A 12,915-nucleotide genomic window follows, 5' to 3' on the forward strand; every position below is an offset into this window, starting at 1 on the left:
TAGTAAGCCCTCTTCAAGCTGGGGATAGACTCTATTCAAGAGAGAAGTGGATGGAGAAAAGAAAATCCAGTCCTTGCCCTCGAATGCAAAAGGCCTAGTGATGATGTCATAGTTGGGAATGTAAACTCGTTATCAATATGAAAGATAAATGGAAATAAGAGAACAAAGTAGAGGCATCTCCAGTCTCTGCATAAGCTTGTCTTTTCAGGGCATTCTTGTGAAAAGTGATGGCATTCCTCAACACTTCCTCTTCATTTTTACTTGAAACTGTAACATTAACATTTTTTTTTAAGGCATGTGCCACCATGCTCAGCTTATTTTTATTTTAGAGAGAGAGGGAGAGAATGGGCATGCCAGAGCCTCTAGCCGCTGCAAATGGAACTCAAGGTGCATGCACCACCTGGTGCATCTGGTTTATGTGGGGCCTGGAGAATCAAACCTGGGTCCTTAGGCTTTGCAGGTAAGCACCTTAACCACTAAGCCATCTCTCCAGCCCCTTCTTTTCTTTTCTTTTTGTTTGTTTTTTGAGGAAGGGTTTCACTCTAGCCGAGGCTGACCTGGAATTCACTGTGTAGTCTCAGGGTGGCCTCGAATTCACGGAGATCTACCTACTTCTGCCTCCTGAGTGCTGGGATTAAAGGCTTGCAATACCATGCCCAGCTTCTTTTTTTATTTTTTATTTTTATTTTCTTTTTAAATTTTTATTAACATTTTCCATGATTATAAAATATATCCCATGGTAATTCCCTCCCTCCCCACCCCCACACTTTCCCATTTGAAATTCCATTCTCCATCATATTACCTCCCCATTACAATCATTGTAATTACATATATACAATATCAACCTATTAAGTATCCTCCTCCCTTCCTTTCTCTACCCTTTATGTCTCCTTTTTACCTTACTGGCCTCTGCTACTAAGTATTTTCATTCTCACGCAGAAGCCCAATCATCTGTAGCTAGGATCCACATATGAGAGAGAACATGTGGGGCTTGGCTTTCTGGGCCTGGCTTACCTCACTTAGTATAATACTTTCCAAGTCCATCCATTTTTCTGCAAATTTCATAACTTCACTTTTCTTCACCGCTGAGTAGAACTCCATTGTATAAATGTGCCACATCTTCATTATCCACTCATCTGTTGAGGGACATCTAGGCTGGTTCCATTTCCCAGCTATTATAAATTGAGCACCAGCTTCTTTTTTTAAAAGTTATCTCTCGGAGCAGGAGAGATGGCTTAGCAGTTAAGGTGTTTGCCTACAAAGCCAAAGCACCCAGGTTCAATTCCCCAGGACCCATGTAAGCCAGACGCACCAGGTGGCGCAAGAATCTGGAGTTTGTTTGCAGTGGTTGAAGGCTCTGGAACACCCAATCTCTCTCTCTCTCAAGTAAATAAATAAAAATTAAAAATATTTTAAAAAGTCTCTTGGAGAGAGAAAAAAGAGAGAGGAGGGGAGGAGAGAGGGAGAGAGACTAGGAGCACCAGGGCCTCCTGCCACTGCAAGGGAGCGCCTGACATGTGTGCCACTTTGTGCATTTGGCTTTACGTGGGTTCTGGGGAATTGAATCCAGGTCATCAGGCATCGCAAGCAAGTACCTTTAACCACTGGGCCGTGTCTCCAGCCCTCACATTTTCATAAGAGTATAATTTTATCCTCTTGATATTATTTTCAATCCTTACACAAATATATGTGTGTGTGTGTGTGTGTGTGTGTGTGTGTGTGTGTGTAGATCAGAGGGTAGCCTGGGTATTATCCTTGGGAATGGTCATCCACCTTTTTGAGACAAGGTGTCTGATTGGTCTGGGGCTCAACATTAGGCTAGAGTGGTTGGCAAGCTAGCCCCAGGGTTTCTTCTGTCTGCCTTTCCCCACACCCAGCACTTTTACTTGGGTATTGAGAATCAGGTCCACATGCTTTCCAGGAAAATCCTTTACCCACTGAGCCATTTATCTAACACCAAATATGTGTTTTGAAAACTCTTCTATGTATGTGTCTTTCTCCTGAGCAGATCACGGTTTCTGAGCTGCCCTGGCACGGCGTGTCTCCTGGGTGACTCTGGGAATTCCAACCCATGCTGCTCAGAAGTTAACTGTAATGGTTCGGTGATCCCTGGACAAGTATATCCCCAAATGGGTGCAGCTGGGTGTGAGTGCGGAAGCAAAACATGACCATGGGCTGTAAAACGAGAACAGAAACCAAAATGGAGATAAAATGAAGATTAGATTTTTAAAAAAAATACTTTATTTTTATTCTTTTTTTTTCCTTATTATTAGAGAGAGAGAAAGATGGAGAGAGAATGGGCATGCCAGGGCCTCTAGCCACCACAAAGGAACTCCAGATGCATGTGCCACCACGTGAATCTGGCTTGGGTGAGTTCTGGAGCATCAAACCTGGGTCTTTAGGCTTTGCAGGTGAGCGCCTTAACTGCTAAGCCATCTCTCCAGCCCAAGATTGGATTTTATCAGGCAAGATGTAACTCAAATGATTTAGGTAAAATATCTTCACATGTTAGCAAGGTCTTTCTCTCCAACTCAACAAAAACAAGAAAGAAAAACTAAAGAAAACACTCTCTACAATCAGCACACCTTCCTAACAGTTAGGTATTTGAAATTAGTCTAAGACAGCTTTAAGACTGAGCTTTATAAGGGTAAACCTGAAATATTAGAGGGTGACAAGCTAAACAAAACAACAGCTTAAAAGCTAAGCTTGGTGCTGCAGGCCTGGAATCCCAGTACTCCCGAGGTGGAGGCATGGGGATCAAGAGTTCAAGACCAGGGGCTGGAGAGATGGCTTGGTGGTTGAGGTGCTTGCCAGCAAAGCCTAAGGACCCAGGTTCATTTCCCCAGTACCCACGTAAGCCAGATGCACAGTGTGGTGCACGCATGTGGAGTTTGCATTTGCAGGGGCTGGAGGCTGGCCCATTGTCTCTCCACCTTCCTCCTTCTCTCTCTCTTTTCCAAACATTTTTTTTTGTTTGTTTGTTTTAAAGAAGAGTTCAAGATCAGTCTCCACTGAATAATGACATTCTCTTGCTGGCCAAGGCAGAAGTGGACTACCAGAGACCATGACTCGAAATTCGCGAAGAGGGCGGGTGGAAAGATTGTTAGAGCCACAAGCCGGGTCATTACACACAGAGACATTGCCTCTCCCCCCTGACTGATGGCTAACCCCACGATGCAACACCCATAATCCACAGGGGTGGGAGGCGGGGACGCCAGGGAGAAGGCTAACGATGATACCATATGACTGTATACACGCTATATACATAACTAATAAAAAAATAAAAGAGTCCGTGACTCAAAGGGTGGTGGTGGGGGGAGAGAAAAAAATACCCTAAAAAAGTTGACTTAAGTGTTATGTCAGAGACTAGAACAGGGAGACAGAAGACTCCTTGCAGGGCAAAGAAGGGAAAGAGGGCTATCTAGAGGGAAATAATAACATAATAATAATATATAATATATTATATAATATATACAATACAATAGAATATATTATACATGTAATATATAATATATATTATACATATAATATACATAATATAATAATATAAAATAATATATAATATATACGATACAATATAATATATATAATATATGATATATAATATAATGTATAATATATATTATACATATAATATATAATAATATATATAATATATTATACACATATAATATATAATGTAACATAAATATGTATATATGTATAAAATATGTAATATAAATATGCATATATGTATAAAATATGTAATATAAATATGTATATAATATATATTATATATGTATATAATATATATATTATATGCATAATATATATAATATTATATATTATATTGTATTGTATATATTATACATATACATATAATATATAATAATATATATAACATATAACATATAATATATAATATATATTATATAATAAATGTAATATATACCATAATAAAATATATAATATATAATATAATAAATATAGTATAGTATAACATAACATAACATAACATAACATAACATAACATAACATAACATAACATAACATAACATAACATAACATAACATAACATAACATAACATAACATAACAATTATTATAAAGCTCTCGAGGGCTAGGGACAGACCGCTTGGTCCCTGGTGTGGCTGGGCCGGGCGGGGAGGACAGCACGCGGCGGCAGGTGGCTGAGCGCGTGGCTCCCGCGGGCGCCGCACCGCCAGGCGTCGCGCTGGAGCCGCGGTTGCCGTGGAGACGGCGGGGGCGTGTCTGCGTGGCCCGGCGCGGGCGGCGGCGGCGGCGGCGGCGGCGGCGAGGGGAGGCTGCGCGCGGGGCCGGGACGCCCGCGCTTCCCCGAGCCTCGGCGGGCGCCCGAGAGCCGAGCTGCGGCGGGCGGGGGCAGCTGTGCCCGGCCCGAGGACCCGGCGACTGAAGCCCGGCGGGGTCGGGGCGGCGGCCGGGGGATGACGCCTCGGGGCTCCCCGCTGGCGCCCCTGCTGCTCCTGTCCCTGCACGGTGAGTAGCCGCGGACCCCCCAGCCCCACCCCAGCACCCCCAAATCCCGGGGGCCCGGTGACCCCTGGACCCGTAACGAACCCCGCCATGGACCGGCCACCCGCGGGCTGCTCAGAACTCCTCCCTCGCGCCCGCCTGAAAACTTTGAGATTTTCCCATCACCTTCCCAAGGACTTTCATGGGTGAAAAGATAACTTGGCAGGTTTATTTTATTTTTTTTTAAAGTCTGCCTTCAGCATCTTAAACTTGAAGAAGCCTGCGGATAGTTAAAAAAAACCCATTTTTTTTTAATGCATAGAGTGTGCCGTTAACATTTGAAAGCTAGAGATTATCTGCACTCCATCCTCCCCCCAAAATCATTGTCTCAAAATTGTCTCAAAATATACATAGAAATGTGACAATATTAGAACGAAAGAAAAAGCATCGTTTTGTTTCTTTTTAACGTTTTTTTTTTAAACAAAAGCATCCATTAGTTTAAGTTTAATTCCCGCTCTCTTAATCTTCCTTACATTTTATTTGCTCTCCAATTCCATCGTATACGGTGCCCCGTTAACTGTGTGCATGTTGTCCTGTGGAATCACATTTTCTGACTCATTTGATTGATTGCTGAGGTTTGCGGAGATTTATTCTGAAGGGTTTTGTTTAAAGCCATTTGTTTGACAAGCAAGTTCAGTGATTTAGAGTGTTGCGGTTAACCCCGTTTCTGGAGACATCAGTGTGTTCCCTTGATTTCATGGCCTTCCTTGCACTTACCGTGTGCCCAACAGCTCTCCGGGTACACAAGTTAAATTGCATATTCATTCAGTAGGGTAGAACTTTCTTTGTTCCGTCGGCATAGCTGCCAGGGAAGGTAGATCAGCCAAGTCGAGCTGGGCATGGCAACGCAGATAACTTTCCTGGAGTTCAGTATTGAGGACGTGCAGATAAATGAAGTCACATCTCCGGGTGCCTTTCATGAACTTACACTTTCAAATTAATGCTATCAGTGTGAGCGGGCCAGTGTTCCTTTCTGCCCTGCCTTTGTAGGTTGGAATAAATGCTATGCTCTTCTTTTTGTAAATGGCATTTGTGTATAGATCATTTTTGAGTTGTTAGGCAACACTTTTTTAAAAAAGAGTTTGATTGCATTCTCAGAATCAGGCTTGCAAGGCCGTCTGATTAGTGCCTTGGATTTCAGCAGAGCTATTCCTAAGCAATCCGAGAGTGCTTCTAAACTCTTCCAAGGACGTTTGTAATAATCGACTCTATAGAGCCACTTTTTTACCATCACATATGCGTCCATTTGGTCAACAGGTATTTTCGCAGGTACCACTCTGCATTTGGGTATCTTGGGCCTGAGGAGGGTGTGTGTGGGAGATAGACACGCAGAAGAGTTAGTCAGCTTTAAGGGGTGTTCAGCATCATGTGCACAGATAATTTATGGTACAACACGTAGATGGTGGTTACCTTTGTTAGTGACATCAAGAAATATGCCCTGGTCAAGCTGACTTTTGATGTGAAGCGACTAGAATTTGAATTCTCCAGTAAAGCAGCAGTTTGGCTTTAGCAGATGGAGGAACTGCCTGGATGAAGCCTGAGGGGAAAAGTGAACGGGCAGAAGAGAGCCTTGCTGGAGAGTCCAAAGGAGCAAGGGATGAAAGGGAGCTGGGGGAGATGGCAGAGAGAGTTGAATGCTGCGTTTGTGCTTTGTGCTGGGAGAGGCATTGGTGCTCAGTTTCCTTACGAGGGTGAGGGAAGAGGGAGGAGCAGGGAGAGTACCCATTTGTGTTTGAGTGCCCATCTGTCTCCAGGAGATGTCCCGGCAAGCTCTTGAACCGGGCTGTGGCGCACTTGGTTTGAGTGAGTCTCAGGGCATCTCTAGATCACCCACTGGGGGAATGTAGGAGGGTGCTTATTGTATCAGGGACAAGGGCGATGCCCCTACGTAAGTTACCAGGGAACCATGCACCAAAAGGCGGAAGAGGTTTTCAATAAAAGAAATAGAACGGGGCTGGAAAGATGGCTTAGCAGCTAAGGTACTTGCCTGTAAAGGCTAAGGATCTAGGTTCGATTTCCCAGTACCCACATAAGCCAGATAACAAGATGGTGCATGCGTCTGGAGTTTGTTCCCGGGCCTGGAGGCCCAGGGTGCCCGTTCTCTCTCTATCTGCCTTTTTCTCTCTCTCTCCAGTAAATAAATAAATAAAATATTTAAGAAAGAAAGAAATAGAATGGATACCAAGACATGTGTCGTATTTGTTAAATCTTTAAAAATAACCTTAAAGGGAATTCAATTGAAAAGTTCATTTTTATAGAGTAGCACCGTTGGGTTAGAGATATCTAAAATGTTTCTTCTCCTTGTGATTTCTTGCAATAGCAGATAACTTCACAGAATTTGAGAAATAGTATAAAATGCAAGGAAAGTTCACATAAAAATGAAAAGAAAATCAAAAAGGTCGTGAACCTTTTCCATGTTGGCATTAGGAAAATTTCAGTTTCTCAACTGAATTTGATGATGTGACCATTTTGGAAGAATTTGCTTTTTTAGTATAAATCTGATATTTGACCTATCTGAAAGGTGACAGTTGCTGTACGAAAGTTTTAGAGAAGTTAAGCTTGTTTACCATAGGCTATTTTAAATATCAACTCCAGTGCTTTTCAAATGTGATGTTTAACATTGTTGTTATGCCCAAGGTCATGATGCAATGGGTAAAGATACTGGTATTACTTCCCCCCCCACCCCGTTTGCCCCTGGTAACAGTAAGTGGTACATTTTCAAATGTGTTTTCACACTTTGATAGTGAAAACATCTTCATACTTAAGCCATGTGATTTAGTGTCAAACAAGGTGAAGTTCTGGGGCATGATATTCTTTAGACGCGATTTAGTACAGAACAAGGGGCTGGCAATATTTGCTAATTTGGGACAAAGTTTGGAGATTGTCGTCCCATGAAAATCTTCATCTGTCAGCTCTGCTTGTTGACCCATGTCTGGAATCCTACTACTTGGGATGCTGGGGCCAAAGGCTGAGTGTGAAGGCAGCCTGGTTTTATGTGGAACGTTCCAGTCCAACCTGGGCCGTATGATAGAGGCCCTGTCTCAACATCCCCACTCGACCACTCCCACAGCAACTTCTAGTTTATTTAGAACAAGAATTTGATACCTATTGGTATCTGGACTGACTGACGCTAATTTCTTTCTCTCAACTTTTAAATAATTCTGATCTGATGCTTGCCACAAACACAGCCGCTTAGCCTTACCCCTCTAGTGAGGACTGGCATTCATGTGGCTCACCCCTAACTCTCAGCGACCAGCATCTCCCACCCCCACCCCCACCCTCACCCTCACCCTCACCATCTGTGCCATGTCAAATCCTCTCTTGATCATTCTTTGTGAGCCACTGGTTTAAGAGGAGTTGTCAGTTTCTGGGTGGTATTCAGATGCCATCTGATTTGGGAGATGAGTTTGGTCCTAAAAGTAGGAAGTTAATTAGGTTACTTACTGGTTAAGCCAATCTCATTAAACCATGGAGGCATTTTTGTTGCTGTGAAGTTGGGTGATCGTATCTGTACCTCATTTCCTGCCGTCCAGGAGAGTGACGGCCATCCTCGTCAGTGGCAGAAAGGGGGGGGGCATCAAAGAGAGAAAGTGTGTTTTCTCATTGGCAAATGAGGGCTTCCCCAGGGACCTGCACATCCGCAGCCAGGTACTGTAGGTGCTAAGCTCCTTCTCCCTCCTGTGTTATAGGAAGAATCCGATTTTCACCAATATCCCTCAATTTTCTGTGTTTACGGAATAGGATTAAACCACTGTAAAGCCAGTGTGAGCTGTGTAATGAATAGTCTTCTCAAAAGTGTACTTAATGATTTGTTTTCATTCAGCTTTCAGCTTTTAGGATGATAAGATAAATTGACATTATTAGAGGCATACTTTAAAGAAATTTGCATACCAGAAACACTGGCCTTGGGAAATATTTATAACACATTGATTCTTTGGAGGAACTATCAGAGAATTAGGTCCATATTAGTGGATTTTAATGATAGTAGATCAGTATTTAGGGTCAGGGTGGTCACAGATAATTAAACACCATGACACTGAAAATGCAACTCTAATGTCATGGAGCCACTGCTAGGCCATTCTTAAGACTCACTAGTTAGATATTTTAAAAAATTGAAAAGGAGTTTAAATCTTGACTAGAGTCTGTTAGGAATTGAGAGGAAACATAACAAGGTGCTAGTTTGGAGAATGCCTTTCCTACCTTGCCCAGTTCCCGTGTTCACAGCAGTTGTCCGTCTAAATTCTCTCCTGTCCTTCCATTTATGTGCAGTTTTTCTCTCTCTCCCATCTTCCCCAGTTGGTAGCATCAGATTCTGCTAGATAATCTACTCACTCTTGGCCATTTCCCATAATTTAGCTCTACCTAGTTCAAGTATTGATTTGAAAAATAACAAATACTTGGAGCCAACCAAACAGAATCAGAAGTCACCTTAGAAAGTGGGAGTAGGTAGGAATATGGACCTAGATTACATGCTAATACTTCCTCCATGTTCCCTGAAGTTAAACATGATATAATTCTCTCAGGGTGTGGATGTATATATATATTTTTAAATGTATTTATTTATTTATTTGAGAGCGATAGACACAGAGAGAAAGACAGATAGAGGGAGAGAGAGAGAATGGGCACACCAGGGCTTCCAGCCTCTGCAAACGAACTCCAGACGCATGCACCCCCTTGTGCATCTGGCCAACGTGGGACCTGGGGAACCGAGCCTCGAACCGGGGTCCTTAGGCTTCACAGGCAAGCGCTTAACCACTAAGCCATCTCTCCAGCCCTGTTTTTTTCACATGTAAGTGAATGTTCACTAATTTAAGCGCCTGGCCTATGCGCTTGGCAGGCCTGAAAAGGATGTTATTTTTCCTTGTTCTTTTTTTTTTCTTACTTATTTGCAAGTGAGGGGGAGAAGGAGAGAGAGGGAAAGGATATATGAATATTAGCACTCCAGGGCCTGTTGCCACTGAAAATTCCAGACACATGTGCCACTTTGTGCATCTGGCTTTATGTAAGTACTGGAGAACTGTACCTAGGCATTGAAGCTTTGCAAGCAAGCTCCTTTAACTGCTGAGCCATCTCTTTTCTTTTAAGAAGAAAAACAAGGGTCTGGAGACGTGCCTTGCGGGGAAAAGTGCTTGTCCTGTGAACATGAGAACCTGAATTTGATTCCTTTGCACCCAGATAAAATGCTGGGTATGGTGGTATATGCCTGGAATCCAAATGCTGGAGAGGTAGAGATAGGGTTCAGTGAGACAGCCTGTCTCAAACAATAAGGCAATTATCCAGGTGTGGTGGTGCACACCTTTAATCCCAGCACTCGGGAGGCAGAGGTAGGTAGATTGCTATGAGTTCAAGGCCACCCTGAGACTACATAGTGAATTCCACGTCAGCCTATACTAGAGCAAGACCCTATTTCAACAAATCAAAAGAAAAAAAAAGTGGAGAGCGATTGAGGAAGACACCCAGTAGTGACCTTTGGCCTCTACACACATGTGCTCATGTATATATTCACATGCACATAGACATGCATACATACTACATACATTACACACGCACACACACACACTCACTCACAAAATAAAGAATTTTTGTTGGAATTTCCTTCAGGGATTGATGGGCCTGTGTCAGCTGCAACGACACTAGCTTGGGATGTAAGTGATAATGATTTACTTTTATGGTTTTTAAAAACTATTCTGTGAGGCTTAAGAGTTGATTAAAAATATTAGCTTTTGCAGCTCTTTACAATAGTTTCTTTGCTTATCTGTCCCTCTGTCCATTTTTGAATTGTTTTCTGTTGGAATTCTGGAGGTGTTGCCCAGTGCAGTAAAGATGATATCAGGCTCTTGACATTGTATTGTAAACTCTGAAGTTTCCCACGCACAGGGCTGGTGCGTTCTTAGCCTTGAGGCCCCTGTCCAGGTTTTCAAGAAGAGAGACAGTTAAAATCACATGTGTTCTATCTGCTACAGTCTAGGCGCTCCGTCTTCCTCCACATGTCATTGTATATAAAGTTCTAGAGATGTTGCATGTCTTGATAGAAATAGGCATGTTAACTAAATCAGTGCCAGTAGGGGTGGGGTAGCCCCATTCCCGTGGGAATCGGCAGCTCTTGCTCCTCCTGTTCCGGCCCCTCCATTCATAGTTCATGCCAGCTGTGACTCCTTCCCTGATGAGCCATTGTCTCAGTCTGCAGTGTGGCTTCTGCTCCTGGGAAACGGCAGAAGTCATCTCTGCTCATGACCGAGTCCGCATCCACGTGCTGGAGAGACTTAAGCACAAGGAGCAGCGCACGTCCATCGTCGCACTTCCTGGGACTGGCTCATTACTGTCACTGGCGTGCCTTCTGTTATCCCCATGGGTCTAGATTGTTTGCCAGAACACAGAATACATGCAAAACGCCGAGGCTGCAGTGTCATGAACATCGTTTCTCGTGATGTTAACATAGTCCTACCAGGCCAGCATTTTAGGTTCTCGCCAGTAAAACAAGCCTGCTTGTGTAGTTCGCTTACATGTATTACTCATGTGTAAATACAGATTGCCGTACCCTCTCCTGGTAGCCACGATTTCAGACAGCACAGGGAGCAGGTGAAGTGCATGTTAACTGCAGTGTAATGGTGCTTAAACTTCTGTCCTCAAAGACTGCTGGGCGGCACAGAGTGTTTCCTTGTTTACAGACCTGGAAATTAAAAATGACAACTGTTGGAAATATTTCTTAATCTACTTTTAATTTTTTTACATTTTTAAAATTATCTATTTGAGAGTGACAGACATAGAGAGAAAGAAGTGGATAGAGAGAGAGAGAGAGAGAGAGAGAGAGAGAGAATGGGCTCGCCAGGGCCTCCAGCCACTGCAAACGAACTCAGAAGCGTGCACCCCCTTGTGCATCTGGCTTATGTGGGTCCTGGAGAATCAAGCCTTGAACCGGGGTCCTTAGGCTTCACAGGCAAGCACTTAACCACTAAGCCACCTTGCCAGCCCTCTTCTTTTAATTTTTAAACCTGTTTATTTGAGGGAGAGAGAAAAAGAGGCAGATAAATATAGCGAGAATGAGTGTACCAGGGCCTCTAGCCACTGCAAATGAACTCCAGATGCATGTACCACCTTGTGCATCTGTCTTACATGGGTACGGGGGAATCAAACCTGGGTCCTTAGGTTTTGCAGGCAAGCGCCATAACTGCTAAGCAATCTCTCCAGCCCCTCTCAATCTGTTTCAAACTAAGAAATCTATTAGATGTCATTATAATTTTTTTTCTGATATGTAAAAATCCCCCCTGAAGCAAACATTAGTATTGCTGTTTTGTAGTTTTTGAAATCTCCTCAGTGTCTGGCTCATTAGAATACACTGTATTCGGTATCTCTGCTTCTGTATTGCAGTATAATCATCATTTTGGATACTCTGAATAGTCTACCAGAATGTGACCATTTTGGCTTGGTTGCAATGGGAAGTGGAAAGAAAATCAGTAAATATCTCCTATACGTCATATTAAAACCCCTTGGTTTATCTTGTTTTCCTGAATGGATCGTTTAGTCATACATGGTTTTGTACAAAATATTGCTCATTGATCGCAGCAGAGTGTTAACTCGCCAGGTTATGAGATCTTATGCCTATTGGTATGTTACACTGTCTGACAGAAGACATTACCAGAACAGTCTTCCAGCCTTGTGAAGCTGTTACAGTCACGTTGCTAAGATTTTCATATCTGCTCCAGATCTACTTCATCGGAACAAACAACTCTAAGTGATAGCTTTTGCTCCGTTCAGGTTTTGAGAAGATATGTGTCATCTCCTCAATCTGAATCCCCACCCTCTGAGAGCTGTGCTTTCAAATCAGGGTGACAGTCCATGAAGACAGTGAGGTCTGGGCCCACGTGCCTGTGCCCGTACTTTCCCCGGGACAGCCACTGTGCTCCGATGCGTAGCACGTGTGACTCATGCCACTTAGCGCGCCTCCTGTGACGCTGAGTGTGACGGCACGTCATGAGTTAGTAGCCTTACTGTTACTTTTTCACCAGGGCCAGTTTTCTGTGAAACCAGATTTTCTTTTCAGACTGTGAGTAAATTAGGGTAAAGACTAGTGACGTTGGTGCCGAGACCTATGGAAAGGTGCCAGCGGTTTCACCATAACTGCTTCTGAACCACCAGCGCACTGCCAGCCCAGGGAAATGGCAGGTAACCCCTCGCTGCTGCTAAGAACGTTTGGGTTTATCCCACAGGCTTTCTAAGCTGGTCTTAGGCTGTGGCCACATTTGAAATACTGGTATTTGGAGCAGAATATGAGATTGTCTCCCTCATTTTGGAGACAAGTAGCTGGACAGTTAATCTGTGCTATGTGGGATGGCTGTGAATGGAATATGCATGTGTTATTTCAAAATAAATAATAAACTCATTT

General features: G+C 43.3%; 1 protein-coding gene across 1 annotated transcript in view; it reads left to right on the plus strand.

The window, feature by feature from the left end:
• Window positions 1-4,430: 4,430 nt before the first annotated feature.
• Igsf11 (immunoglobulin superfamily member 11) overlaps window positions 4,431-12,915 on the plus strand; it is a 121,683-nt gene continuing 113,198 nt past the window's right edge. Inside the window, exon 1 of the mRNA XM_045147559.1 lies at window positions 4,431-4,496. Coding sequence (XP_045003494.1) covers window positions 4,445-4,496 — 52 coding nt within the window. The 5' untranslated portion in view covers window positions 4,431-4,444. The remainder of the gene's footprint in view (window positions 4,497-12,915) is intronic.

The sequence above is a fragment of the Jaculus jaculus genome, chromosome 4, assembly GCF_020740685.1.
Source record: "Jaculus jaculus isolate mJacJac1 chromosome 4, mJacJac1.mat.Y.cur, whole genome shotgun sequence".
NCBI lineage: Eukaryota > Metazoa > Chordata > Mammalia > Rodentia > Dipodidae > Jaculus > Jaculus jaculus.